This window comes from Elgaria multicarinata, chromosome 23, assembly GCF_023053635.1.
Source record: "Elgaria multicarinata webbii isolate HBS135686 ecotype San Diego chromosome 23, rElgMul1.1.pri, whole genome shotgun sequence".
Lineage (NCBI taxonomy): Eukaryota > Metazoa > Chordata > Lepidosauria > Squamata > Anguidae > Elgaria > Elgaria multicarinata.
Window position 1 is genome coordinate 1016247 of NC_086193.1, and position 25497 is coordinate 1041743.

At 49.6% G+C, this 25497-nt stretch overlaps 2 protein-coding genes across 2 annotated transcripts; both read left to right on the forward strand.

Annotated features, from left to right (window-relative positions):
* The first annotated feature begins 3966 nt into the window (after positions 1 to 3966).
* Positions 3967 to 12386, forward strand: LOC134413167 (uncharacterized). The gene is made up of 7 exons (XM_063147296.1): positions 3967 to 4009; positions 4223 to 4318; positions 6608 to 6741; positions 8221 to 8482; positions 9109 to 9290; positions 11237 to 11295; positions 12236 to 12386. The coding sequence occupies exons 1-7, from the start codon at positions 3967 to 3969 to the stop codon at positions 12384 to 12386; spliced, it is 927 nt and encodes a 308-aa protein (XP_063003366.1).
* Positions 12387 to 16685: 4299 nt separating this feature from the next.
* On the forward strand, positions 16686 to 23144 carry LOC134413168 (bone morphogenetic protein 2-like). The gene is made up of 5 exons (XM_063147297.1): positions 16686 to 16977; positions 19618 to 19760; positions 21631 to 21753; positions 22098 to 22296; positions 22706 to 23144. The coding sequence occupies exons 1-5, from the start codon at positions 16686 to 16688 to the stop codon at positions 23110 to 23112; spliced, it is 1164 nt and encodes a 387-aa protein (XP_063003367.1). The 3' UTR covers positions 23113 to 23144.
* Positions 23145 to 25497: the final 2353 nt, after the last annotated feature.

Below are 25497 nucleotides of genomic sequence, written 5' to 3' on the forward strand. Positions count from 1 at the left end.
GAGACGGTCTGCAGCTGGCCCGACACTCGACATTTCAGTACAATTAAAAATGCTTTCTCCAGTCCGCTGCTCTCTCTGTGTCTTTGGACTACACTTCCCAGTGCTGGGATTTTTGGGGTCCTAGTCCAAACACGTTCAGAGGGCACTGGGTTTGAGGAACGTTGCAGTAAAATGTAGACAGCAAACACGCACCCTGATGCCGTTATTCCGTGTCCTGCACTCTGGGAGGATCGAGAAGAGATCCTGGCCCTGGCATCCGAGTCCCATGTTCAGTCCGGAAGGCACTAACTGACTAACAGAAAGGCTGCCAAAAAGACTGGGATGGTCTACAAAGGCTGTTCCACAATCAGGGTGCCACCACGGAGAAGGTCCTGCTCTTTGCTGAGCGTGGGCGCTTGGATCCGGGCCTCCGAAGAAGAACTTTTGGGCTGTGTTGCTTGAGATGGGATAAGGCCATTTTCCAGGGTTCGAACCCATTGTAGGCCTGAGAGTGAGGAACGCACGGCCGTCCACTTGCTGTTTGGCGTCCAGCTCTCATTATCCCTGTCCATCAGCCATGCTGCCTGGGGTTGATGTGAATTGTAGTCCAACAACATCTAGAATGCCACAGGTCCCCCAGTGTCCGGTTTAGTTCCAGCCCTTTAAATTGGAAACTGACCGGAAAACGCAACTGACGATGTGCCTCTGAATTCAAGGAGACTTGTTCACAAATAAGTCTGCATATGTGTTGTTGTTTATTCGTTCAGTCCTTTCCAACTCTTCGTGACTTCATGGACCAGCCCACGGCAGAGCTTTCTGTCGGCCGTCGCCACCCCTAGCTCCCCCAAGGTCAAGTCCGTCACCTCCAGAATATCATCCCTCCATCTTGCCCTTGGTCAGCCCCTCTTCCTTTTGCCTTCCACTTTCCCTAGCATCAGCCTCTTCTCCAGGGTGTCCTGTCTTCTCATTATGTGGCCAAAGTATGTCAGTTTTGCCTTTAGTATCATTCCCTCAAGTGAGTAGTCTGGCTTTGTTTCCTGGAGTATGGACTGGTTTGATCTTCTTGCGGTCCAAGGCACTCTGCATATGTAAGAGTGTCCAAATCCCCCTTTCCCCATACTTTTCGGGTTGTTGTTATTTTCCTTCTGGTTATCAAACAGCCCAAAAGGTGTTCCTGGCCCAAGAGAAGCAAAACAAACCAACAAAAATGGATTGGGTTTCTTTTGGAAGAGCGGTGCTTGAAAGCTGTAATCCCTTTTCAAAGGGTCCACTTCAAAGGGGCTTTGGCACGAAATCTGCTCCCGAGGGATGCTGCCAAGGGCCTCCTGGGGAGAAGCAGACCCCTGTCTCCTGGGCCAGGCTTTGAAGTATGGCCGGCGCCCTCACTCCAGACAAATCTCCCTCCAGGCCTTGGAGGAACGCTGTCTCCGGAGCTGACATTGGCTCACCGTTTGGCTACCTGGCTCTCGATATAAATATCCAAGGCCCACAATCCAGATCACATCCATCAGGTCCGAAGATGCTGTCATTCTCCTGGTTCCTCTGGCTCTCCGGCTTCATCAGTAAGTCCCTTTTCATCTTACTTTCACCTTCGGGACCTGTGGCCAGCTCCGCAGGGATGGTTTTGCAAGTGATGCTTGTGCCCAGGGCAGGTTTGAAACGTTCGGCTCAGTGTAGTTTTGCCGTTTGGATCCCGTGGGTCAGCTGGAGTAGGGCAGTGGGGCTGAAATCCAGGGGGTCCTGGGCTGGCATGCAGCAGGACTGCTTCTTTTAAAACGCTTTGTATTCAGGGGGCAGCTGGCTAGGCGTTTGCACGATTATTATTTGTACTTTCAAATATAAATATTATCCTTTTCTGTAACAAGCTGGTGCTAATTCCCAAGCTGCTGCGTTCGCCTGTTATGAGAGTGCTCTTAAGAACCCAACCCTATGCATGTTTAGACCGGGGTGGGGGGGGAGTACTACAACTCCCAGCATTCCCGAGTCAGCATAGCTGGCGGCGGAGTGCTGGGAATTGCAGGACTTTGTTTCCACCTAAACCTGCATAAGATTGTGCTTAAATGACTCTTCTTTTTTATTTATTTATTTATTCATTACATTTATACCGCACCTTTTTTCCTCCAAGGAACCTTTTTTTCCTCCAGGAGATTAAAAAGGTCTTCAGCTGGGACCGAAAAGACTTTGCAGCCAGAGCCAGGAGAGCCTCTCTGGGGAGGCTAGGCCACTACTAGGGAGCCGGTGCTGAAAAGGCCCCTCTCCCTAGTGGCTACCTGCCTCGCCAGTATGGCAACCCCAACTAAGCAGATGATTTAGGGCACGAGTCATCTGCAGGAGCAAGACATTCTGAGCAATGCGTGAGGTTGTTGCTTGTGCCGAGGCTCAATCAGATCCTTGGAGTCAGGGGTTGGCCTGGTTGGGCCCCTGCCCAGGGTCCACACCTCAGCAGGTGGGCCATGGCCAACCCTCCCTCCCCCAAGGTTCTTCTCTTCTTCCCCTTGGCAACCTTCTCGTTCACCTGTGTCGTGGCCCAAGCATTACGAAGACGCTTTCCAGGTTTCAACACAACTTTATTTGGATAGGAAGGAATTTAACGCTGCAACGGAGGGAACGCGCCCCTGCCAAGGGGCATTCTCTGCCCAACGTTGGGTGCGGTTAGCTTTTATTAGCAAGTTCTGGAGACATGAAATAACCGAGCATGTGCAAAGTACTTTGTTGACTCCGGCAGGAAATTCAGCCGACCACAGGTTTTCTGTAGTTTCTTTGGTTTGGCTAGCTCTTTCCTGTCTGTCCTGCAAAAAGAACTTGCCTGTTTCAAAGTTCAGCCGGAGTGAGTGTTATTTCTATCCCGGGCACAAGATTATTTCCATGAACAGTTCAATTCCAGTGTCAATATGGCTGCGCTCTGGTACACTGAATTACAGAGTTTTACTCCTCTTATGTCAAGATATGCCTATGGCTGTTCTGAACCAGTGCCTGGGCACGGTAATGGACTGGATGAGGGCTAACAAATTGAAACTCAGTCCAGACAAGACGGAGGTGCTGTTAGCGGGTGGTTCATCTGTCTGGCGAGGTGATGTTTGCCCTGTCCTGGACGGGGTTGCACTCTCCTTAAAGGATCGGGTCCATAGTTTGGGGGTGCTCTTGGATCCAGAACTGTCACTTGAGGCACAGGTGAACTCAGTGGCAAAGAGCACCTTTTATCAGCTCAGGCTGATATACCAACTGCGCCCTTATCTGGACAGAGATAGCCTAGCTTCAGTGATCCATGCTCTGATAACCTCTCGTTTGGATTACTGCAATGCATTATACGTGGGGCTGCCTTTGAAAATGGTCCGGAAGCTTCAACTGGTACAAAACAGGGCAGCACGGTTATTAACAGGGACTGGCCGACGAGACCACATTACTCCAGTCCTTTTCCAGCTTCATTGGCTACCAGTCCAGGTCCGGGCCCGATTCAAAGTGCTGGTATTAACATTTAAAGCCCTAAACAGCTTGGGGCCAGGCTATCTGAAGGAACGCCTCCTCCCATATGTACCTGCCCGGACCCTAAGGTCATCCTCAGGGGTCCTTCTCCGTGAGCCCCTGCCAAAGGAAGTGAGGCAGGTGGCTACCAGGAGGAGGGCCTTCTCCGCTGTGGCACCCCGGCTGTGGAATGAGCTCCCTAAGGAGGTTCGCTTGGCACCTACATTATATGCTTTTAGACGCCTTTTTATTCTCCCAGCATTTTAACAGTCTATAAATAAATTTTAACTTAGGTGTTTTAAATTCGTAATTTTGCATTGCTGCTGTTTTTATCTGGTTGAGCTTTTATATTTCATTTTATATTATGGTTTTATACTGTTGTTTTATACTTTGAATGTTTTTACTTTTTGTGAACCGCCCAGAGAGCTCCGGCTATTGGGTGGTATAGAAATGCAATAAATAAATAAATAAATAATATGGCTACCACACCCGCCTCTCGATCCGGGCCATGGAGCCGGCAATGCCATGGCCTCCTTGCTCCCTGGTGCTTTGCCTGTCACGCAGGCAAGTGGGAGCCATGATGAGGAGAGGAGCAGGAGGAAGAGGAGCAGGTGGCAACAGAGGCACGAAGGCAGCGCCTCGCCGAAGACCCTCCGGCCATAACCTGGAGTTGTCAGTGCTCAGCTCGACTCACGTCTCGCCTTCCTTGATCGCTCTTGAGTTCCAGTTTTTAAGCGTTGTTGCAGAGGTGTAATAAACGCTTTGTGGTTTCGGACTGCAGGTGCGGGATCCGCTGGCCGGCTTCAAGAAGGCTTGAACCTCTTTGCCAAGCTGGGATGCTGCAGGCGGCAGGTGCACCACCTTTACGTGGGACGCGGTGAGTGGAGGAGCAAGACCCTCCTCTCTTTCCTTCATGCCATGTGTGATGCAGAGGCTGGAACATCTCCCTAGGAGGGAAGATGGACACAGCTGCGATGGTTCATCAGGACTACTAGCCATGGATCACCTCCTCCTCCTCCTCCTCCAGGAATTTATCCAACCCTCTTTTAAAGGCATCAAAATGGGTGGCCATCACTCCATCTGGTGGTAGTGAGTTCCATAGTTTAACCACGCACTGTGTGAAGATGTCCTTTTATCCGTCCTCAATCTCCCACCCAGCTTCATGGGATAATGACGCCCCATTGCAGTTCTAGAATTACGGGAGAGGGAGAAAAATATCTCCCCGTCTACATTCTCCACACCGTGCATCATTTTGTACACCTCTGTCAGGTCTCCTCTTACCCGCCTGCTACGTCCAACTCCCGCCAGCAGATCCAGATTAAATCTGGTTCCAAACCCCAGATGTTTAACTCTGCAACTCCCAGAATTCATTACAATTGACCATGTTGGAAGTCCAAAAGATCCCAAGGAAAGAACAGGTGTGTTACAGCCAATATATGTGTAATGTTTTAATGGTTGGTTTTATGTGTTGTGCCATATATGGGCAATATTTTTTTTTATCATTGGTCTGTTTTTAAATTCCCCCTTCTTGATGATAAAATTGAAATAAAATATTAAGGAACAATGCAATACGTCATCAATCAAATGCTCAGGAGAACAAAACGTTTGGAACAGATATATTACAGCAAAACTGTCCTCAAATTTCTTCTTTTGATTTTCTGCAGGGACATTAATTTGTTTGCTTTAGACCCCGCCTCCCCCCCCTCCAAAAGGCAGCTAACAAAAAAATCCAGATTAAAAACAAAATCCTAATCGAGGCAGAACGTAGCAAAACACATTCATTCAAAACATAATTTAAAACCCAACAATTCAAGACACCCACAACACCAACCAGTTAAAAATCCCATATATGGAATAAAATCATGGGCCTTCTCTCACTGGGATGCATGAGGAACAGCCGGGGGCTATTTCAAAACTGTGTGTTGCCTTATCCCTCTGCATTGCAAATTGCAGGAAATGCAAAACAAAAATACACACTTAAGAATCAAGTGTGAATTTGGCCTCATTCAAACAGGAAAAGAGAATCCTGTCTGGATATGACGGATTCCCCGGCTTTTCCTTCCAGGTGCTAATATTTTGGATGAGGGGGGGAATCAGACAAGAAGCTGGAATTTAGCCATGGGGCACTGAGATCTGGTTTGGGGAGTTGATTCTTGGGTTTTCCCAGAAGGTGGAGATATATGTCAAAAAAGCACAGATGCGCATCCACCTAAATTTACAGCCTTCCTCAACCTGGGGCGCTCCAGATGTGTTGGACTGCATCTCCCTGGGGCATTCTGGGAGTTGTAGTCCAACACATCTGGAGTGCCCCAGATTTACCAGCATCAGGGGCAGAAAGCCTGTGTGCACCAGTTGCCGGGGAACATGGGTGGGAGGGTGCTGTTGCACCGTGTCCTGCTTTACGGGTCCCTGGTCAACAGCCGGCCGGCCGCTGTGTGAACAGAGCGCTGGACTAGATGGACTCTGGGTCTGATCCAACCTCAGGGCTCCTCTGATGTTCTCATGTCCTAAAGAGAAACTGTTGATGCAAATTGCCATTCAGCTGGGTCCCCTCAACACAATAACAACAAATCCCATCCAATTTAGACCCTTTGTCTATTTGATTCTCAGGAAATCATCTCTTCTGTTTCCTTCCTCCAACCATCTAATCTAAGAGGCGGTAATTTCTGCACACCTAGGGTGGTCTCTCACCTCCCCACCCCCATGAAGACCCCCTCCAAGCCTGATTTCCTCTGCTATCACTCCATTTGGCTGTTATCAGTTGCAATGCAGATGGCTCAACCTTGATTATTTCTTTTGTGCGTAAGGGATTGAGTTTATACATGTTTTCACACCACCCATCAGCCACGTTCGTTAAGCCAATTAAAACAACAACAACATACAAACTACTCATATACATAGATTGTTGTGGGGGGCTGGCTCGTGCCAATATTGGGACCGAAGTCTCACCCGAACCTCTGGCCAGATGCAAGACAAGACGCCCCCCTCCCCCCCCGGCCCCATCCACTTTGAACCAATTATTTATCTTTTTTATTATTATTTGCAAAATTGAAACGTTTGCAGATTTCGGGCTTGTTTTTTCCCTCTGTTTTCGAAGCTGCAGACAGTCAAAGCCACAGATGCTGATGTACTTTTCTGCTTCTTGCGTTTCCTTTCGCTCCACCAGATCTCTCCGGCAGCCCTGTGAGGGTTGATGTGGGTCTATGTGGGACCGGCTGTGGTGTCTGGCGAAAGACGAGCTCCCCTTCTCCTGGCTTCTCCAAGCAAGCCTCCATGCTGGACTTCCTCCGGACCAGGAAGGTGAGGCGCACCAGATGTGCAGCCAGCCCTGTGCGCATGGACCGCAGGGAAAACCAAACCAAACCATGCCTGGATTATTGGCTGGGTGGTGCGCCGGCTGTGACCTTCCCTGGACGGAGGTGGCCGCGTTCTGTCTGGGCCTTGGGAAGATCTAGTCCCGACGGCCGGGGGGGCTTGTGGCATCACGGCTGGAACGTCAACACACGACCCTTCTGGATTGCACCAAGGGACCAGGGCGGGGACAGCTGGCTAGCTAGTCGAGTCTCATTCTGGCCAGAATTTCCCTCTGGGGGAGCGCTGAGTAGGTTTGCTTAGCAATAGCATTATTATTATTATTATTATTATTATTATTATTATTATTTTATATAGCACCATCAATGTACATGGTGCTGTACAGATTACACAGTAAATAGCAAGACCCTGCCGCACAAGAGCCACAGTTTAGATTTCCCATAATGCCCCAGGAGGATGGGATGTTAAAGATTGTTTTTATCTCAATTTTAGAATTTCTGTAAACCGCCCAGAGAGCCCTGGCTATGGGAGCAGTATATAAGTGAAATAAATAAATAAATAAATAAATAAATAAATAAATAAATAAATAAAAAAAATGGCAGCTTGACCCTGCCGTCAAGGTACCCAGGTATCTGCCCAATTGTGACAGCTGTGGGCACCAACCAGTCCCGGAAACGGCCGTCAACCTAAAAACCGCCTTTGGTGCCTGAGATATATAAAGACGTGCTTTGATTTGTATAGGGTCAGGATTAGGGTGACCCTATGAAAAGGAGGACAGGGCTCCTGTATCTTTAACAGTTGTATAGACAAGGGAATTTCAGCAGGTGTCATTTGTATATATGGAGAACCTGGTGAAATCCCCTCTTCATCACAACTGTTAAAGCTGCAGGAGCTATACTAGAGTGACCAGATTTAAAAGACGGCAGCTTTAAGTGTTGTGATGAAGAGGGAATTTCACCAGGTTCTCCATATATACAAATGACACCTGCTGAAATTTCCTTTATCAATACAACTGTTAAAGATGCAGGAGCCCGGTCCTCCTTTTCATAGGGTTACCCTAGTCAGGATCACTGGGGTGGAGTTAAAACTCCCCGCAATGATCCTTTTCATCACTGCGTCCACAGTGCTAGAAGCAGCAGTGTATTCCTTGACACCCATGTGGGGCGGGACTCTGTCAGCCTGCGTTGCCCCACTGCGCCTTGACATAAGAACCTCAGAAGAGCCCTGAGGCTGGATCAGACCAAGGGTCCATCTAGTCCAGCACTCGGTTCACACAGAGGCCAACCAGCCATCGGCCAGGGATGAACAAGCAGGCCATGGTGCAACAGCACCCTCCCGCCCATGTTCCCCAGTTCTTTTGGAGGCTCTTTCCCCAATCGCCTGCGTGAGACACGGCCTTCTCGGTGTTAGCCCCGAGATGGGCTTTTCAGCACCTCCCTCCTCTTCCTTCCCCGTGTGCGGCTGCAGGACAGGCTCTCTTGGTCGTCGGCTGGACCAGAACCCGTGGCCGGATGCGCGCCGGGCTACGGCTGCGAGCCCAGCCGTGTCCGGGTGGAAGACCACGTGCTCCTCGAAGGTGTACGGCAGGTGGAGGTGATTGAGGGCTGCCAGTGCAGCGCCACCCCCCACGCCTGCCTCCGCTCGCCAGCCCTGAAGACCTTCTTTCCAGGCTCCCCGCTGGAGCGGACCCTGGACGTCGGCAAGTGCTCCAGGCCGCCCCATGCCGAAGGTAAGCCAGCCGCTAAAATAAAGCAGGTCACCAGTCCTCATGTTCCTGATTTCAATAAGGACGTGGCAGAGGGGAGGCTCAGTCTAGCCGCTGGCCTGTTGGACGAGCCCTTAGAGGACGCGGCCTTCTTCTGGGTCCATCTAGACCAGCATTGACAACACACTGACTGGCAGCAGTGGCTCTCCGGGACTAAATGCAGCGTTGCCACGCTTTCTCTCTCTATAAGGCAACTCCGCTGTAAGTCACACCAGATTTTCCGTCGTATTTAAGCCAAAGCGGTTTCATGTTCGCTCTCCATGATATTGAGAGGCCCTTCATAGCATGAGGCCCAAAGCTACAGCTTACCTGGCTTGTTCCTAAATCTGGCACGGGTGGGTGCCCAGCTGTGCCGACCAGCCCTGAAAACAATACCAGCGACACTTTGGCAGACATAACCCTAATCAATAAAACAGGTCAAAAGCACAGTACCGAAAAGCGTGTGCAATTCCCACGGAGTTATGAGGCATATTTACCTAGTATGCAAGGCGCTTGAAGTGTGCCGGAACACCATATTGTATTATGGGATGGTGGAAATTGTCTCTCTCTCTCTCTCTCTCTCTCCCCCAACCCCGGCTGATCCCTTTCAGACGGGCTCTTCTGCGTGCCCACGGACTTTGACTCGGTCCTGGTGAAGAGCCCAAACGGGCACCAGGTGGTCCGGATGCTGCGGAGATGTGCGCTGCGAGAGCCCTGCCACCGGGTCCCCCATGTGGAGCACTACGCCGAAGTCACACTCAACGCCGCCGGAGAAAAGATGGAGCGCCTCAAGGCGAGTCTGTTGCTGCGTCCGGCCTCCCTCGCGTAAACCGCTCCGCACTGCCATACGTATTCTTTCCCAGAGGGCCCGTTGGCTAAATTAGATGTGGCATCATTGACATTTTAAAGTCTTCGCGTGGCTGTTTTTCAAAAGAAAGAAATCGCACGGAGAAACGGATCAGGGCTGTGAGGTAGGGGGAAAGGGCGTTAGCCCTTTGCCTCTGCCACGGTCCTGATCCGTGTTGTCCCCTCTCCTACGCTTACTATTTACAATGGGAGGAAAACTCCCATTTATCATCCTGGCTTTTCTTTTCAGTAAATAATTTGAGTGTGTGTGTGTGTGTGTCCCCGTGTGTGTTTTGAGTGCACATGCTTTAATTACTGCTTGTCTTATTATTATTATTATTATTATTATTATTATTATTATTATTATTATTATTCCACCTTTTTCCCAGTACTGGGACTCAAGGCGGTTTACAAGATTAAAACATGCACGATTAAAACATATAAATATAATTTACAAACGTTAAAATAGAATTAAACCTACAGTAAAATTAAAAACATGTTAAACAATTTTAAAACTGCAACACAGCCTTCCTCAACCTGGGGCGCTCGAGATGTGTTGGACTGCATCTCCCAGAATGCCCCAGCCAACTGGCTGGGGCATTCTGGGAGTTGTAGTCCAACACATCTGGAGCGCCAGAGGTTGAGGAAGGCTGCTGTAATAGGTTAAAAGGGGGGATCCCTGGGAAGGGAGTTCCAGAGCACTGGAGCAGCCACCGAGAAGGCCCTGTCCCGCGTACCCATCAGGCGTTCCTGGGATGGTGGTAGGACTGAGAGAAAGGCCTCCCCAGAAGATCACAGAGTATGAATATATGTGCTGTGTGTGTGTGTGTTTTAATTACTGTTTGTCTTTTTCTGTGTGTCTTTTGCCCGTCTTTTTCAGAATATGATGTTCTGTGTGTCCATGTGTGTTCCGATTTCCCCCCTGCCCATTTTTCAGGGTATGAAGGTGTGTGTTGTCGTGCGTGTGCATTTGCATTACTGTTTGTCTTTCTGCTGTCTTTTTCAGAATATGAATGTGTGTGTGTGTGTTTCATAGAATCATAGAATCATAGAATAGCAGAGTTGGAAGGGGCCTACAAGGCCATCTAGTCCACCCCCCTGCTCAATGCAGGAACCCACCCTAAAGCATCCCTGACAGATGGTTGTCCAGCTGCCTCTTGAAGGCCTCTAGTGTGGGAGAGCCCACAACCTCTCTAGGTAACTGATTCCATTGTCATACTGCTCTAACAGTCAGGAAGTTTTTCCTGATGTCCAGCTGGAATCTGGCTTCCTGTAACTTGAGCCCGTTATTCCGTGTCCTGCACTCTGGGAGGATGGAGAAGAGATCCTGGCCCTCCTCTGTGTGACGACCTTTCAAGTATTAGAAGAGTGCTCTCATGTCTCCCCTCAATCTTCTCTTCTCCAGGCTAAACCTGCCCAGTTCTTTCAGTCTCTCTTCATAGGGCTTTGTTTCCAGACCCCTGATCATCCTGGTCGCCCTCCTCTGAACACGCTCCAGCTTGTCTGCCTCCTTCTTGAATTGTGGAGCCCAGAACTGGACACAGTCCCTGTGCGTCCATTTCGTGCATCCCTGTGTGTTTTGAGCGTGTTTTAATGACTGTTTGCCGTTTTTGCCCTTTTCCCAGAGTATTCCTGTGCGTTTTGAGCGGCCCCCTAAATAACCTGCCGCAATAACTTGCAATGCTTTGCCTTCCTTCCCCTTTACTTTTCTTTTTGTCACACTCCCCTTGCTCCGGACACTTATCCCTCTGGAAAAACGGCAAACCAAATTTGTCTGAAAACATATTTGGCTTCCAGGAAGGATTGGGACCTTTGAATTGCTGTCCCTGTTGCCAAATCGGTGGGAGACTGCGGGTGTGAATTTCCGTGCTCTTTGTTTTGAAAATCTTTCAGGAAATCGATGTGGGCCGATGTCTTGGGCGGTGTGACTCTGGAAGCAGCTCCCTGCTGTGGTAAGCTGATTAAACAAGACTCCACGTGCACACCTAATGCACAGGTGCTTAGCTGCTGCATGTGTCAATCGAGCGTGCCTCTCAGCAGATCCACGTACACACACACACGCCCAGCACCACAGGTGTGGATGCTTTAGCCTTCCCAAGAGGAACTCAGTCTGTTCCTTTGGCTTTCCCTCCTGGATGGGAGCCGGTATTTACTGCGTGTGGATTGATTGCTCCAGCGTCAGACAGGCAGATTGGGGCCTCAATGACCTGTGACATTTCTGGAAGGCTTGAGGTCGGAAGTGAGAGATTACACCCCCCCCCCCCCCCGCAGAGATCAGGTTTTTTAAGGCGGACTCAATCAATTATTATAATTGATTATTATAATTGATCCCCTGTAAGAGAGTTTGCAACACGCACACACAGAGCTCTGTGCGTGTGTGTGTGTTTTGCAAAAGCTCTTACAGGAGAAAGAAATGATATCAACCGAATACGTCCGCCTTCTCCAGCACAAGTTCCATCATCCCGGCTGAGCAATAATGGGAGTTGTAGTCCAAGCTTCTGCCGGGCGACTTGGTTGCATAAGGCTGAAAGAATATTTATTAATTACATTTTGATACTGCTCCATAGCCGAAGGCGTCTGGCCACTTTGCAAGGATTTCAAGACAGAGTATACAAAGTTTTTTTTTTAAAAGAAATAATTTACTTAAAAACGCAACGAACTGTTTTTGTGTAACCACCACGAGCCTTGCTGCATTCACAGAATTGGGGGACGGGGCGGTTTACGGACGTCAGGAGCTTCCATTTCTAGCCTTCCCACGTTTTCTCATTGTTTCTTCTGCCTTTTTTGGGGGGGGGGGAGAATTAGTTAAGAACGAAAAGTCAGAATAGCTGTATAAGGCTTTCTGATGTTCAGCCGATGCCAACTTTCTCTGTTTCGTTTTACCCCACGCAGGGACTGGCAGACGCCGGGGAATTGCCCCGCATGGGACGAAGGGGCCTCCGGCCGCTGCGCCCCGCACCAGTACGAGACCCACACTTTCCGCATCCGGACCGGGGAGCTGCGTACCGTCTTCGTCATCCGGACGTGCAAATGCGGAGCCTGAGAGGACGGGGAAGCGGCGCTCCCAATAGCACGCGTGGGGTGGAATAAAACGAACCGAAGTGCTGGTAGTGGCGACGACGGGGAAATCTTCGATTCGCCACTGTCGCCTCTCCTGGCACGGGGGTACGATTATGTCAATGAGAGGCGGCCCAGGTGTAAATAAAATTTTATTTTCAAGGGAAGAGCGGTGTGCGTGTCTGCTTTGGACCTCGAAATCCGCCACGAACATGGTAAAGGTCCCAGAATTCCTCAACCTGCTGCCCTCCACATAGAAGCATAGAATAGCAGAGTCAGAAGGGTCCTCTAAGGCCATCAAGTCCAACCCCCTGCTCAATGCAGGAATCCACCCTAAAGCATCCCTGACAGATGGTTGTCCAGCTGCCTCTTGAAGGCCTCTAGTGTGGGAGAGCCCACAACCTCCCTAGGTCACTGGTTCCATTGTCGTACTACTCTAACAGTCAGGACGTTTTTCCTGATGTCCAGCTGGAATCTGGCTTCCTATAACTTGAGCCTGTTATTCCGTGTCCTGCACTCTGGGAGGATCGAGAAGAGATCCCGGCCCTCCTCTGTGTGACAACCTTTCCAGTCTTTGAAGAGTGCTCTCATGTCTCCCCTCCATCTTCTCTTCTCCAGGCTAAACATGCCCAGTTCTTTCAGTCTCTCTTCATAGGGCTTTGTTTCCAGACCCCTGATCATCCTGGTTGCCCTCCTCTGAACACGCTCCAGCTTGTCTGCGTCCTTCTTGAATTGTGGAGCCCAGAACTGGACTCTGCCTGAGGTGAAGTGATGGTTTCAGGGTCCAGTAGTGGACAATCATTAATCTTTGTTTCCCCCTTCTAACTCCTCCACACACACCACCAACCGCGTTTGTTCTGTTTTTGGTAACACCTTCCCTGATGAAGAGATCTGTCGATCTCAAAAGCTTGCACCTTTTTTCTCTTTTTTTTTGGCAATATCTGAGTTGGCCTAATAAAGGAATCATGTTTATATGGATTTTGGCCTTTTCCGAATGTGCCCAAACGCAGCTGCCTTTGTTTCGCGTGTGAACATGATCTCCCAGAGGGAGACGTGCGCTCTCCTCCCAGGCTCCACCAGCCAAGGAACACGAGCCCAGGGGAGCCGGACGCTTTCGAGAAGGCTGGGATTGCAGTTATTCTGTCCCAAACACCATGGGGTCTATTGTGAGATTAAACACCCCAAAGTTTGGAAAGAAGGACACGGGTTGAAATAGCAACTCCAGAGCCAAACCTCACACCGGATTCTGTGGCTGGGACATTATGCTCTTTTGATTCAGGGAGAAAAGCATTGGGATCGTGGCTACAGTGTAGGCAGGGGGGGTAACTCTTTGCTCCTGGGCTTGATTCCCCCCCCCCTGTAATTTAAATCCTCTTCTCCAGCCCCTACTCCAAAAGTTGCTGAGAGCCACGGAGTGAGGCAAACAGGACACCCACTGTTTTTGTGACCGGCTGTGCAATGTTTTGAAGACAAAACAAGGAGAAGAAGGTTCTCCAATGTGTAAGGGGCAGAGGGGGATTTCGTGGTGTGGGAATAGATGTATGTGCAAACACACACACACACGTGAATGTTCCTATTCGTAAAATATTGGAGGACATAAGAACTTAAAAAGAGCCTTGACGCTGGATCAGACCGAGGGTCCATCTGGTCCACCACTCCGTTCACACAGGGGCCAAACAGCTCTCGACCAGGGAGCCACAAGCAGGACATGGTGCAACGGCACCCTCCCACCCATGTTCCCCAGCAACGGGTGCACACAGGCTTACTGTCTTGGATAGAATCATAGAATAGTAGAGTTGGAAGGGGCCTAAAAGGCCATCCAGTCCAACCCCCTGCTCCATGCAGGAATTGTTCCTAAAGCATCCCTGACAGAGGGTTGTCCAGCTGCCTCTTGAAGGCCTCTAGGGTGGGAGAGTCCACCACCTCCCTTGGTCACTGGTTCCATTGTCATACTGCTCTAACAGTCAGGAAGTTTTTCCTGATGTCCAGTTGGAATCTGGCTTCCTTTAACTTGAGCCCGTTGTTCCGTGTCCTGCACTCTGGGAGGATCAAGAAGAGATCCTGGCCCTCCTCTGTGTGACAACCTTTTAAGTATTTGAAGAGTGCTCTCATGTCTCCCCTCAATCTTCTCTTCTCCAGTCTAAACATGCCCAGTTCTCTCAGTCTCTCCTCATAGGGCTTTGTTTCCAGACCCCTGATCATCCTGGTTGCCCTCCTCTGAACATGCTCCAGCTTGTCTGCGTCCTTCTTGAATTGTGGAGCCCAGAACTGGATGCAATACTCCGGATGAGGCCTAACCAGGGCTGAACAGAGAGGAACCAGCACCTCCCACGATTTGGAAGCTCTACTTCTATTAATGCAGCCCAAAATAGCATTGGCCTTTCTTGCAGCCATATCGCACTGTTGGCTCATATTCAGCTTGTGATACTGGAGGTAGCACATAACCATCAGGGCTGTTAGCCATGGATAGCCTTCTTTGCCTCCAGGAATTTATCCAACCCCCCTTTTAAAGCCATCCAAATTGGTGGCCATCACTACATCTTGTGGCAGTGAGTTCCATAATTTAACTATGCGCTGTGTGAAGAAGTACAATACTTCCTTTTATCTGTTCTGGATCTCCCACCTATCAGCTTCATGGGATGACTCCAGGTTCTAGTATTTTGAGAGAGGGAGAAAAATGTCTCTCTGTCCACATTCTCCACACCAGGCATCATTTTGCCCACCTCTATCCTGTCTCCCCTCAGCCTCCTTTTCTCCAAGCTAAACCATCCCAGTTGATGTCACCTATTATTATTATTATTATTATTATTATTATTATTATTATTATTATTATTATTAATTTATATAGCACCATCAATGTACATGGTGCTGTACAGAGTAAAACAGTAAATAGCAAGACCCTGCCGCATAGGCTTACAACCTTTCCTCATAGGGGAGACGCTCCAGCCCCTTCATCATTTTAGCTGCCCTTTTCTGCACTTTTTCCAGCTCCATAATATCCTTTTTTAGGTGTGGTAACCAGAACCGCACACAGTATTCGAAGTGTGGTCGCACCATCGATTTGTATAAAGGCAGGATGATTCCGGTGTGGCCATGACTCAGAGGTGACGTAGATGTTGTGCATGTAAAAGGTTCCAGGTTCAACTCCTGGTAACATTTCCAGTTAGGGCTGCACCAAATCCTCTCGTGCCAGTCAGTGTAGAGAAATCTCACCTAGACTCTGGCTCCGTATAATGTAATTGCCAATGTCCCTGTTCCAAGCAGCCCTGGATATAGAATCATAGGGACTAGAAACTTACTTAGGTAATGCCGGAAAAGACACTAGTGTGCATCCTTGGACAGTCCCCTGCCCATCAGTGAAGGCTAACCTTTCCCCCACCTGGTGCCTTCCAGTTGTTGTGGACTACAAATCCCAGCATTCCTGAACGTTGGCTGTGCTAACTGGGGATGATGGAGGGTGATATCCAGAGCATCTAGGAAGGCCCAGAGCAGACCAGCCGGCCTGACCTCATGGAAAGCTGCGTCCTGCGCCTTCTGTTTGAAGGAGCCGTCTGTTGGGCGCCATGAGGACTGGAAACCCGGTTTCATTTTAGGGGAAGGGCCGTAACTCGGGGGCAGAGCGCCTTTCTGCACGCAGAATCCCTGGCATCTGGAAAAGATGCACGGCAGGAACCATTTAGCCCGTTCAGGCTAAATGGACCGGATTCTGACTTGGTAGAAGACGTCTTCGTGCGTTTCTCCCGCAACGGAATCGTAGTGGAGAGCTGGGATTTGGGCCGTGAGGACTGGCAGAGACCAGCGCACCCTTTTCCCTTCATGCTCAGATTCGAACCCCAGTTTGGGGGGATTATAGATTCCTTTTAGGGCGTCCCTTCCTCCCCCCTTCCCAGGTCTGGTCGCCCTCCTGGCTCGTTAGCCAAAACAACACTTCATTGCCTGCTGCAAATGGCCCCCTGCTTTTCCCATTAGTGGCCCGTTAGCCCCCCGGGGAGAGGCAAACTCATCCCTTGGCCAAGATGCCCGGCTGAATCCACTCTGGGGACCCCGGCCCTCCTGCCAAGCCAATCCACACAGGCCACAAAGGAGCATGTTGACTGGGCTTTCGCACCTCCTTAGCGCGCCCATTAACTCTCCTGCTCCTTCCTGGCGCATCATTAGCACCTGGGGCTGAAGACCCTCTTGAGTGCCCACGACTGCGGGGTGGGGGGAGCTCTCTCGGGTATAAAGGGGCCCTGGGCCACAGGGAGGGAGGCTAGTCCTGCTGAGGAACTCCAAGTGACCAGCCATGCGTTGTTTCCAGGGCCCGATCCTCCTCGTCCTCCTCCTCGCTTGGATGCCAGCTTGCCCTGGCCGACCCTCCGGTGCCCAGCCGGACGACTCGGCAGACACCCGGGCCCAGGCCCTGAAGCAGCTCCTGGAGGTCTTTGGCATGGAGGGGACGCCCCAGCTGCCCCAGCGCATCCCAGAGCCCCCCCAGTACATGGTGGACCTCTACAACACGGTGGCCGGCGACGACGGGGTCACCAAGGACCCTGACCTCTTGGAGGGCAACACGGTGCGCAGCTACTTAGACAGAAGTAAGTAGGGCGGGGGGGGGGGCAAGTGGAGGGGGGCCGCTCTTTGCCGGGTGGAGAAAGCCTTTCCCCGGTGCAAGCGCAGAGGGCCGCTCTCTTGGGTGGAGCGTGGCCCTTCTGGCTCCGGGTGCTGCGGAAACTCAGCCCAGAGGCCTCGGGCTGCAGGCTGGCCATCCAAAGGAGTTTCCCCCAAGCTGCCGGGCTATGAAGGTGAGGGACTGCCGCTCCCATCGTCCCCATGATGGGAGGGGCAGCCCAGCGCACCTGTGGGCAGCGGCTTGGGGGACGCCGACCTACGCATCAGGGAGGCAACTGGGCACCGATGGAACCTCCCGCTGCAAAGGCAATCTACCTGCTGAGCACCAGGGTTCCGGGGACGTGCGACAGGGGAAGGGCCGTTGCTTTGGACCCTTGCTGGCACACGCCGGCTAGGCTGGATTGAGGATTATTATTATTATTATTATTATTTATTTATTTATTTATTTATATAGCACCATCAATGCCCTGTGCATAGCCTCCCCCGGTTTGCTTTCTTTCGAATTTTAAGATGTTATTTTAATAATGTATTAGTTTGCATATGTTTTTAATCAGTTTTATGTATTTTGTAGTATTTTTGTAGACTCCTTCTCTTCCTCCCTATCCATCCATCTGTCTATCTGCATCCTGCATCTATCTGCCTTCATCCTGTTTTCTCATCTGCCCTTCTTCTTCTTCTTCTTCTTCTTCTTCTTCTTCTTCTTCTTCTTATTATTATTATTATTATTACATTTATATTATACCTTTCCCCCTCAAAGATCCCAACTCAGTGTACATATTCCTCCTCCGTTTTAACCTCACAACAACAACAACCCTGTGAGGTAGGTTGGGCTGAGAGTCTCTGACTGGCCCAAAGTCACCCGATGGGTTTCCATGGCCGAGTGGGGACTCGAACTCGGATCTCCGAACTCCCAGTCCAACACTGTAGCCGCTACACCACACTGGCTCTCTCTTGCTTTCTTGTCTGCATCTATCAGCCATCGGTGTATCCATCCCCATCTATTTAACTATCTGCACCTCCTCTCTCTCTCTCTGTGTGCGATATCTACCTGTCATCTAGGTATCTGCACCTCCTCTCTCTCTCTCTCTCTCTCTCTGTGCGATATCTACCTGTCATCTAGGTATCTGCACCTTGCCTCATACCTCTTCCCTAACTATCTGATCTCTCTCCATCTTAAAATGTTTCATTTCTGCCTGCCTCTTTCCTTCCCCTCCCTCAGCTAATTTCCCCATCTCAGCACCCTGAAACAGCCTCATGGTTTTGCACCCCAGAGCTCCTCGGGACATAAGATGGGGTCACCCAAAGCTTCTCTGTGTGTGTGTGTGTGTGTGTGTGTAGAGGTGTTTAAATGGCAGGCCCTTTCACTTTCGGTGTGCGGCATGGGGCGGGGGGGGGCAAGCACAGGGCACCCCCCCCCCAATTTGAAAATATATTGTGCAGAAATAGGCCATCCAAACAACACAGCACCTTTCTGGTTGGTCCAGTCTGCTACGGGGCACACGGCACTCATTTGCTTAATTTGGCTGCATCAGTAAGCTCTTAATTTCGTGGAGGCGAAGGCCATCAATGGCTACTAGCCCTGATGGCTACGTGAGACCTCCAGTATCCGAGGCAGTGAGCCTGTGTGCCCCAGACTGGGGAACATGGGTGGGAGGGTGCTGTTGCGTTAATGTCTTGCTTTGTGGGTCCCTGGTCGACAGCTGCTTGGCCCCTGTGTGGACAGAGGGCTGGACTGGATGGACCCTCGGTCATCCAGTCCAGTCCTTTTCAGCTAGGTTCTTAGCTGAAAAGGAGGCAGTGTGGTGTAGTGGCTAGAGCAGCCTTCCTCAACCTGGGGCGCTCCAGATGTGTTGGACTACAACTCCCAGAATGCCCGGGGCATTCTGGGAGTTGTAGTCCAACACATCTGGAGCGCCCCAGGTTGAGGAAGGCTGGGCTAGAGTGATTCTCCCAGTATTTTAACAGTCTATAAATTAATTTGAACTTGCTGTTTTAAATTTGTATTTTAAATTTGTATTTTTGCATTGCTGCTGTTTTTATCTTGGTTGTGCATTTATATTGTATTTTATATTGTGGTTTTATACTGTTGTTTTATACTTGAATGGTCTTAATTTTGTAAACCGCCCAGAGAGCTTCAGCTATTTATTTATTTATTGTTAGTGCAATACATAAATAAATAAATGAAATTGGACTGGGAGTCGGGAGATCTGGGTTCTAGTCCCTGCTCAGCCACGGAAGCTCACTGGGTGACTTTGGGCCAGTCACAGACTCTCAGCCCAACCTACCCCACAGGGTGGTGAGGTGTCTGGAAGGACGCAGGAGCTCCGAGTTCAAATCCTTGGTACATTTACCAACCACATTTCGCTTTCCCGAGAAGCTTACATTTCCTTTTTCCTCATTTTATCTTTGCAACAAGTAATGCAGGTGTGTCCTGGGATTTGAACCCAGGTCTCCTTACCCATTTGCACCCCCCAGCCATGACTGACGCTTGCTCAGGCGCTCCTACCTTGCAGGGCCGTTGTGAATCATTTCATGTGCCGAAAAGTGCTGCAGAAATAAACCAGGGCTGGTGCCAATAACGCCTTCACTCCCCTTCTGCGTTTCAGCTCACAGCGACCAGATGCATTTCCTGTTCATCTTGTCCAGCATGGCAAAGAACGAACGCGTCCTGACGGCCGAGCTCCACCTCTTCAAACTGAAGGCCAGAGCGGCTGATGGGCAACTCCTCATGAGGCAACATTTCTGCCAGGTAAGCCAAGTTTCCCGGCACTCGCTCTGTGTGTGCTCAGAGGCACTCTTGTCCTCATACATTCTTGCATGCGGGAAGACAGTGAGGCATCAAATAAAGCTTTGCGCCTCCTGTGCCTATGAGGATCATAGAATCATAGAATAGCAGAGTTGGAAGGGGCCTACAAGGCCATCCAGTCCAACCCCCTGCTCAATGCAGGAATCCACCCTAAAGCATCCCTGACAGAGGGTTGTCCAGCTGCCTCTTGAAGGCCTCTAGTGTGGGAGAGCCCACCACCTCCCTAGGTCACTGATTCCATTGTCACACTGCTCTAACAGTCAGGAAGTTTTTCCTGATGTCCAGCCGGAATCTGGTTTCCTTTAATTTGAGTCCATTATTCCGTGTCCTGCACTCTGGGAGGATCGAGAAGAGATCCTGGCCCTCCTCTGTGTGACAACCTATTAAGTATTTGAAGAGTGCTATCATGTCTCCCCTCAATCTTCTCTTCTCCAGGCTAAACCTGCCCAGTTCTTTCAGTCTCTCCTCATAGGGCTTTGTTTCCAGACCCCTGATCATCCTGGTTGCCCTCCTCTGAACGCGCTCCAGCTTGACTGAATCCTTCTTGAATTGTGGAGCCCAGAACTGGACGCAATACTCTAGATGAGGCCTAACCAGGGCCGAATAGAGAGGAACCAATACCTCACACGATTTGGAAGCTATACTTCTATTAATGCAGCCCAAAATAGCATTGGCCTTTCTTGCAGCCATATCGCACTGTTGGCTCATATTCAGCTTGCGATCTACAACAATTCCAAGATCTTTCTCGTTTGTAGTATTGCTGAGCCAAGTATCCCCCATCTCGTAACTGTGCCTTTGGTTTCTATTTCCTAGGTGTAGAACTTGGCATTTATCCCTATTAAATTTCATCCTGTTGTTTTCAGCCCAGCGCTCCAGCCTATCAAGATCCCTTTGAAGTTTGTTTCTGTCTTCCAGGGTATTAGCTATCCCACCCAATTTTGTGTCATCTGCAAATTGGATCAGCGTTCCCTGCACCTCCTCATCCAAATCATTAATAAAAATGTTGAAGAGCCCTGGGCCCAGGACTGAGCCCTGCGGCACCCCACTCGTTGCCTCTCCCCAGTTTGAGAAGGTTCCATTGATAAGCACTCTTTGGATCTTTCCAAACTGTGCAGGGGCTGTTTCTCTTCAAACGCCGCCCCCTCCTTGCTTTATTTATCTGTTGCATTTCTATACTGCCCAATAGCTGAAGCGCTCTGGGTGGCTCACAAAAACCAAACCAGCAAAATACAGTGTAAAAGACAAAAGCTTGAAAAATGCACAAAGGAACAATCCCTGTTCTCTCTCCAACACGCATGTTGCACGTGCTTTGCACATAACACACACTACTTCCTCGAGGTGCTTTTTCAGGGTAAACTACCAGCGCTTAAACCCCTGCACCTATTTTAAGCAAGACCTCCCCTTGATCTGGAGGTTCCATGGCGCTACCCCGGGTTATCAATTCATTTATTTAGTCATTGAACGGTATTTATTGTATGAATCGCTGACATTAAAAGAAGTGTCCAAGCATTGCAGGAAACCACATTGATGCAACGTTTCTCCTTTTCCTCCTCCATCAGTGGGTCCTAATTTCCTTTTCAAGCCCCCCCAGGCTGGGCCCAAAGCCGACCTGCGGGCCGTAGAAAGACAGTGCGTAGTGAGCATGGGCAGAGCGCCTTTTCCCTGCACCACTGAGTCAGGAATCCGAGAGAGAGATTCAGGAGCTTCCAACCAGACTTGAATTTGTTTTCAAACTGAAGTTGTGAACTGAACGGGAGCGGAGTTCTTTGGGTCTGGGCTGATTCCACCCCCTCTTTCTCCACCCCCCCTCCAGGTGAGCGTTTATCAAGTTCTGGACAAGGAGAACTTGGATTCCCCTGACGGGAAGAAACTGCTCTCGGCCCGGCTCCTGGCTGTGCAGGGCTCTGGCTGGGAGATTTTTGCCATCACAGAAGCGGTGAGTAGCTCTCGTTTGCTCTTCAGAGGCGGTTTAGATGGGGTCACTGTAAATCAGCGTCAAGAGACCCCCTTTTAGCCCGAGAACTGAATTCCATTTTGGAAAAGTTCTGCCACTTAAATCTCTTACTGCTTTAGGAGAAGCATTTCAGCTTTTTAGAATTGAGCACAGGACTGTACACCAAAAGTGGGAAACCATGTAACCCCCCGATTTGAGGTTCTACCACATCTAGTTTTGACGTTTTGCTCTGCGCCGTTTGTCGGGTGCGGCTGGGCTCGCTGGCTCGAGCCACCCGCGTTGCCATTAGCATGCAAACCTTAACCGCTCCCGGTGTGGCGTTGCAGGTGCGCGACTGGGCGGAAGAGGAGACCAGTAACCAGGGCCTGTTGGTGACCGTGCGAGGCCTCGGTGGGGCGGAGATGGATTCCAGCACGGTGCAGTTTGCTTCCGGCCGCGACCACCATGAGAGCAAGAAGCCGATGCTGGTTTTGTTCACCGACGACGGGCGGAGAGGTGCCACCTTGGCCACCAACTCCTTCTCAGGTGAGGAAGAGGCGGGCGCCTTGCCTATTGATGCAACGTGGTTGAATATGGCTAATATTTTATTCATTTAAATCATTTCTTGGCCGCCTTTCAACAGTCTTTCTAAGCTCATGGTCTATTTGACCCCCGGTTGCCAAGAATGGCACGGGGCAGACTTGCAAGCAAACAGGTGCTGGGGCTCACATCCCTCCTCTTTGCTGCAGAAGCCTGGGAGAGGTTCACGAACCGGCCTTGATTTCCTCACTGATGAGAAGAGAGATGCATAGTATTTGTTTTTAGATTACAACGTGTGTTTCTTCGGCCTCTGAGTGCACGCAGAGTGCTTTTTAACCATCCTGCGCTCAAAGGTATTGGTCCATAAGCTTAGGCTTTAGCTTGAATCTGATCTCTCTCTCTCTCTTTCCTGCAGGTACGTCCCAGCAGAACGCGATCCTTCCGGAGCCACTCACCAGCCCGAAATTCAACAGGACGCGCAACGCTCGCTCGGTGGACACTCCCCTTCCCTGCCAAAAACACCCGCTCTTTGTGGATTTTGAGGAAATCGGCTGGGCCGGCTGGATTATCTCCCCCCGGGGTTACAACGCCTACCACTGCAGGGGGTCCTGCCCCTTCCCCTTGGGGCAAAACATGCGCCCCACCAACCACGGCACCGTCCAATCCATCATCAACGCCCTCAAGCTGAGCCAGGTCGTGACCGGACCCTGCTGCGTCCCGGATAAACTCTACTCCATCAACCTCCTGTACTTTGACGACGACGAAAACGTGGTGCTCAAACAGTACTCCGACATGGTGGCCGGGAGCTGCGGGTGCCACTGAGCGCCTGGGACAGATGCGGCCCTCCTCGGCAGCGCCCTGAGCCCTCTCCACGGAGCGGCATCGCTTGTTCTCAAGATGCCCAACCAGAATTCTACATGTTTATCTGCTACTTCAGGGTCACTTTTTAAATTTATATATATATTAGGGGGGGATTATGAAAACAGTATCCTATATCCACCAAGTACCCCTTCCCCCCATTTTACACCGCCCCTATTTTCTGGGACCCATCCCTGTTAAATCATGGATGCCGCCTTTGGGGGGCTAAAATCAGGGGTGTCGTTTTGGAAATACTGCAACGATGTATGCACATACGCTCATGTTTATTATGTTTCTCTGGAAAGTAAACCCCCTGAGTGTGGGATTTGGCATAGGTCTCAAAGTCCAAGGTAGCTGGGGATAATGGGAGGTGTAATCCAACACATCTGGAGGTTGGGAAAGGCAGATTTGATCACTCGAGTCAACGTACACCCATAGACTGGTTCTATTATTCCTTGCTGCTCTTCCATGAGGATAAAAGTCAGGACAACTCAAGGAAAGCAATTGGTATTAGATCCATTGCTGACAGCCCCACTACACACACCCAGAAAAACCCACGACTTCTTTGTGCAATGCCTAATTTACTTACGGAACTCCCTGCTCTCCCGTCGCTACTATGGGCATTTGAGATGTGACCGGATCCATTGTGAACGAAACTACCTTTCGGGCCGTGTGTGTAGTAATCTGGAGTCATCACAGACCGAGCTGAACTCTTTACAAATTGCAACCCCAATCCGGCCCCTGCAGAATGTACCATACTGTAAATATCCCAAATTGTTAATAAATATAAATATGTATATATATATGTGCATGCATCTACTGGACACACACTGTACAGTGGTACCTGTATATATGTGTAAATTGTTGTTAGCGTTATTACGTTGCTGTGTATCATCTTGCGAACAAACGGTCTGTTAATATGAAGAACCACAATGTGATCCCGTGCAGGTCTACTCGGAAGTAACCACCACTGAGTTCGTCCCAGGTATATAGGATAACAACCTTGTATAGCATTCACTTAAATAGTAATCTGTTTTGTTCTATGGATTTTTTTTATATATATATATTTATAAATGTAGATCTATTTTTACATTTGTACTGTATTCTAATAAAAATGGTTTTAAAATGCCTGCAGCCTTACAATGTCATTCTGTACACGCCTTCGCAGAGTTAAGCAGCATTGCGTTCAACAGGGTTACCCACACACCCCAGGAAAGCAGATATAGGATTGCAGCTATATAGAGCAATCCTATGTTTATTCCAAACTATGAACCACAGAGTTTAATGAGGCTACTCCCAGGTAAATGAGCACTTTATCCCCCTAACATTTAAACCTGTGATCCCTGGATTCTTCCTTCTCCATCACTTTTGTCTTACCAAAGTTCAATGTCACAGAGAATGGAGTTTATTTCTTTTTAAAAATAATAAGGCTGTGGGTATAGAATCATAGACTAGCAGAGTTGGAAGGGGCCCACAAGGCCATCAAGTCCAACCCCCTGCTCAATACAGGAATCTATGCATTGAGGAATCTATTCTTCAATGCAGGAATAGATGGACCAAATACTAAAAATAATAATAATGGGTTGTCTCTGGCCTCGGTCCTTCTTAGAGGAGACCCATCAACATAAAGGGGACTTAGGTTAGTCAGGGTAAACTTAGATCATATATTTATAACTTATAATAATTTATAATCATATATGACTTAGACCCTATCCACGTTTAGACCGGGAAAAAGTCTGGCTGGGAGCTGTACGGTTTATTTATTTTTCTGCCTAAATATGCATAGGATTGCACCCTTAGTAAATTAAGCCTCATTGATTTCAATGGGTCTCCTGTGAGTAAGACGTAAGTACGGATCCAGTCCAATTCGGTCTATACACCATGCAGGATGTGTTATTCCCCTCCCACAAAAAGATGACTTTAAAGTGAGATTAGATCGTCTTGGGCGCTGAGATGTGTCTTATATTCCTGTATCCTTCAGCTCTGCCGGCCTTCCGCCTTCGGAATATGGGATTCCGGAGACAAACACGCCGAAATAGAGTGTGATCAAGCAACACGAAAGTAATTATTTTAAAACCATGTTAAAAAGCCGACAGTTGGGAAACCGGAACAGGTGAAATAAAGCGCTGGTAGCCCAGCAACCGGGGTCCTGTCGGAATCCCTGACCTATCCAGACATTTTAATCCAAGATTAGCAGGCCGGTTCCTGCCTGAACTTCTGCTAAGCGGCTGCCAACCTCATGCTGTTGCTGGTGTCGTCGTCCAGATGATCCATTGAGTTTCAGAGTCGGAACAGGAAGGCTGGTCTTTCGGAAGGCCAGAGACGCCCTCCGTCCCTTTGCACACAACA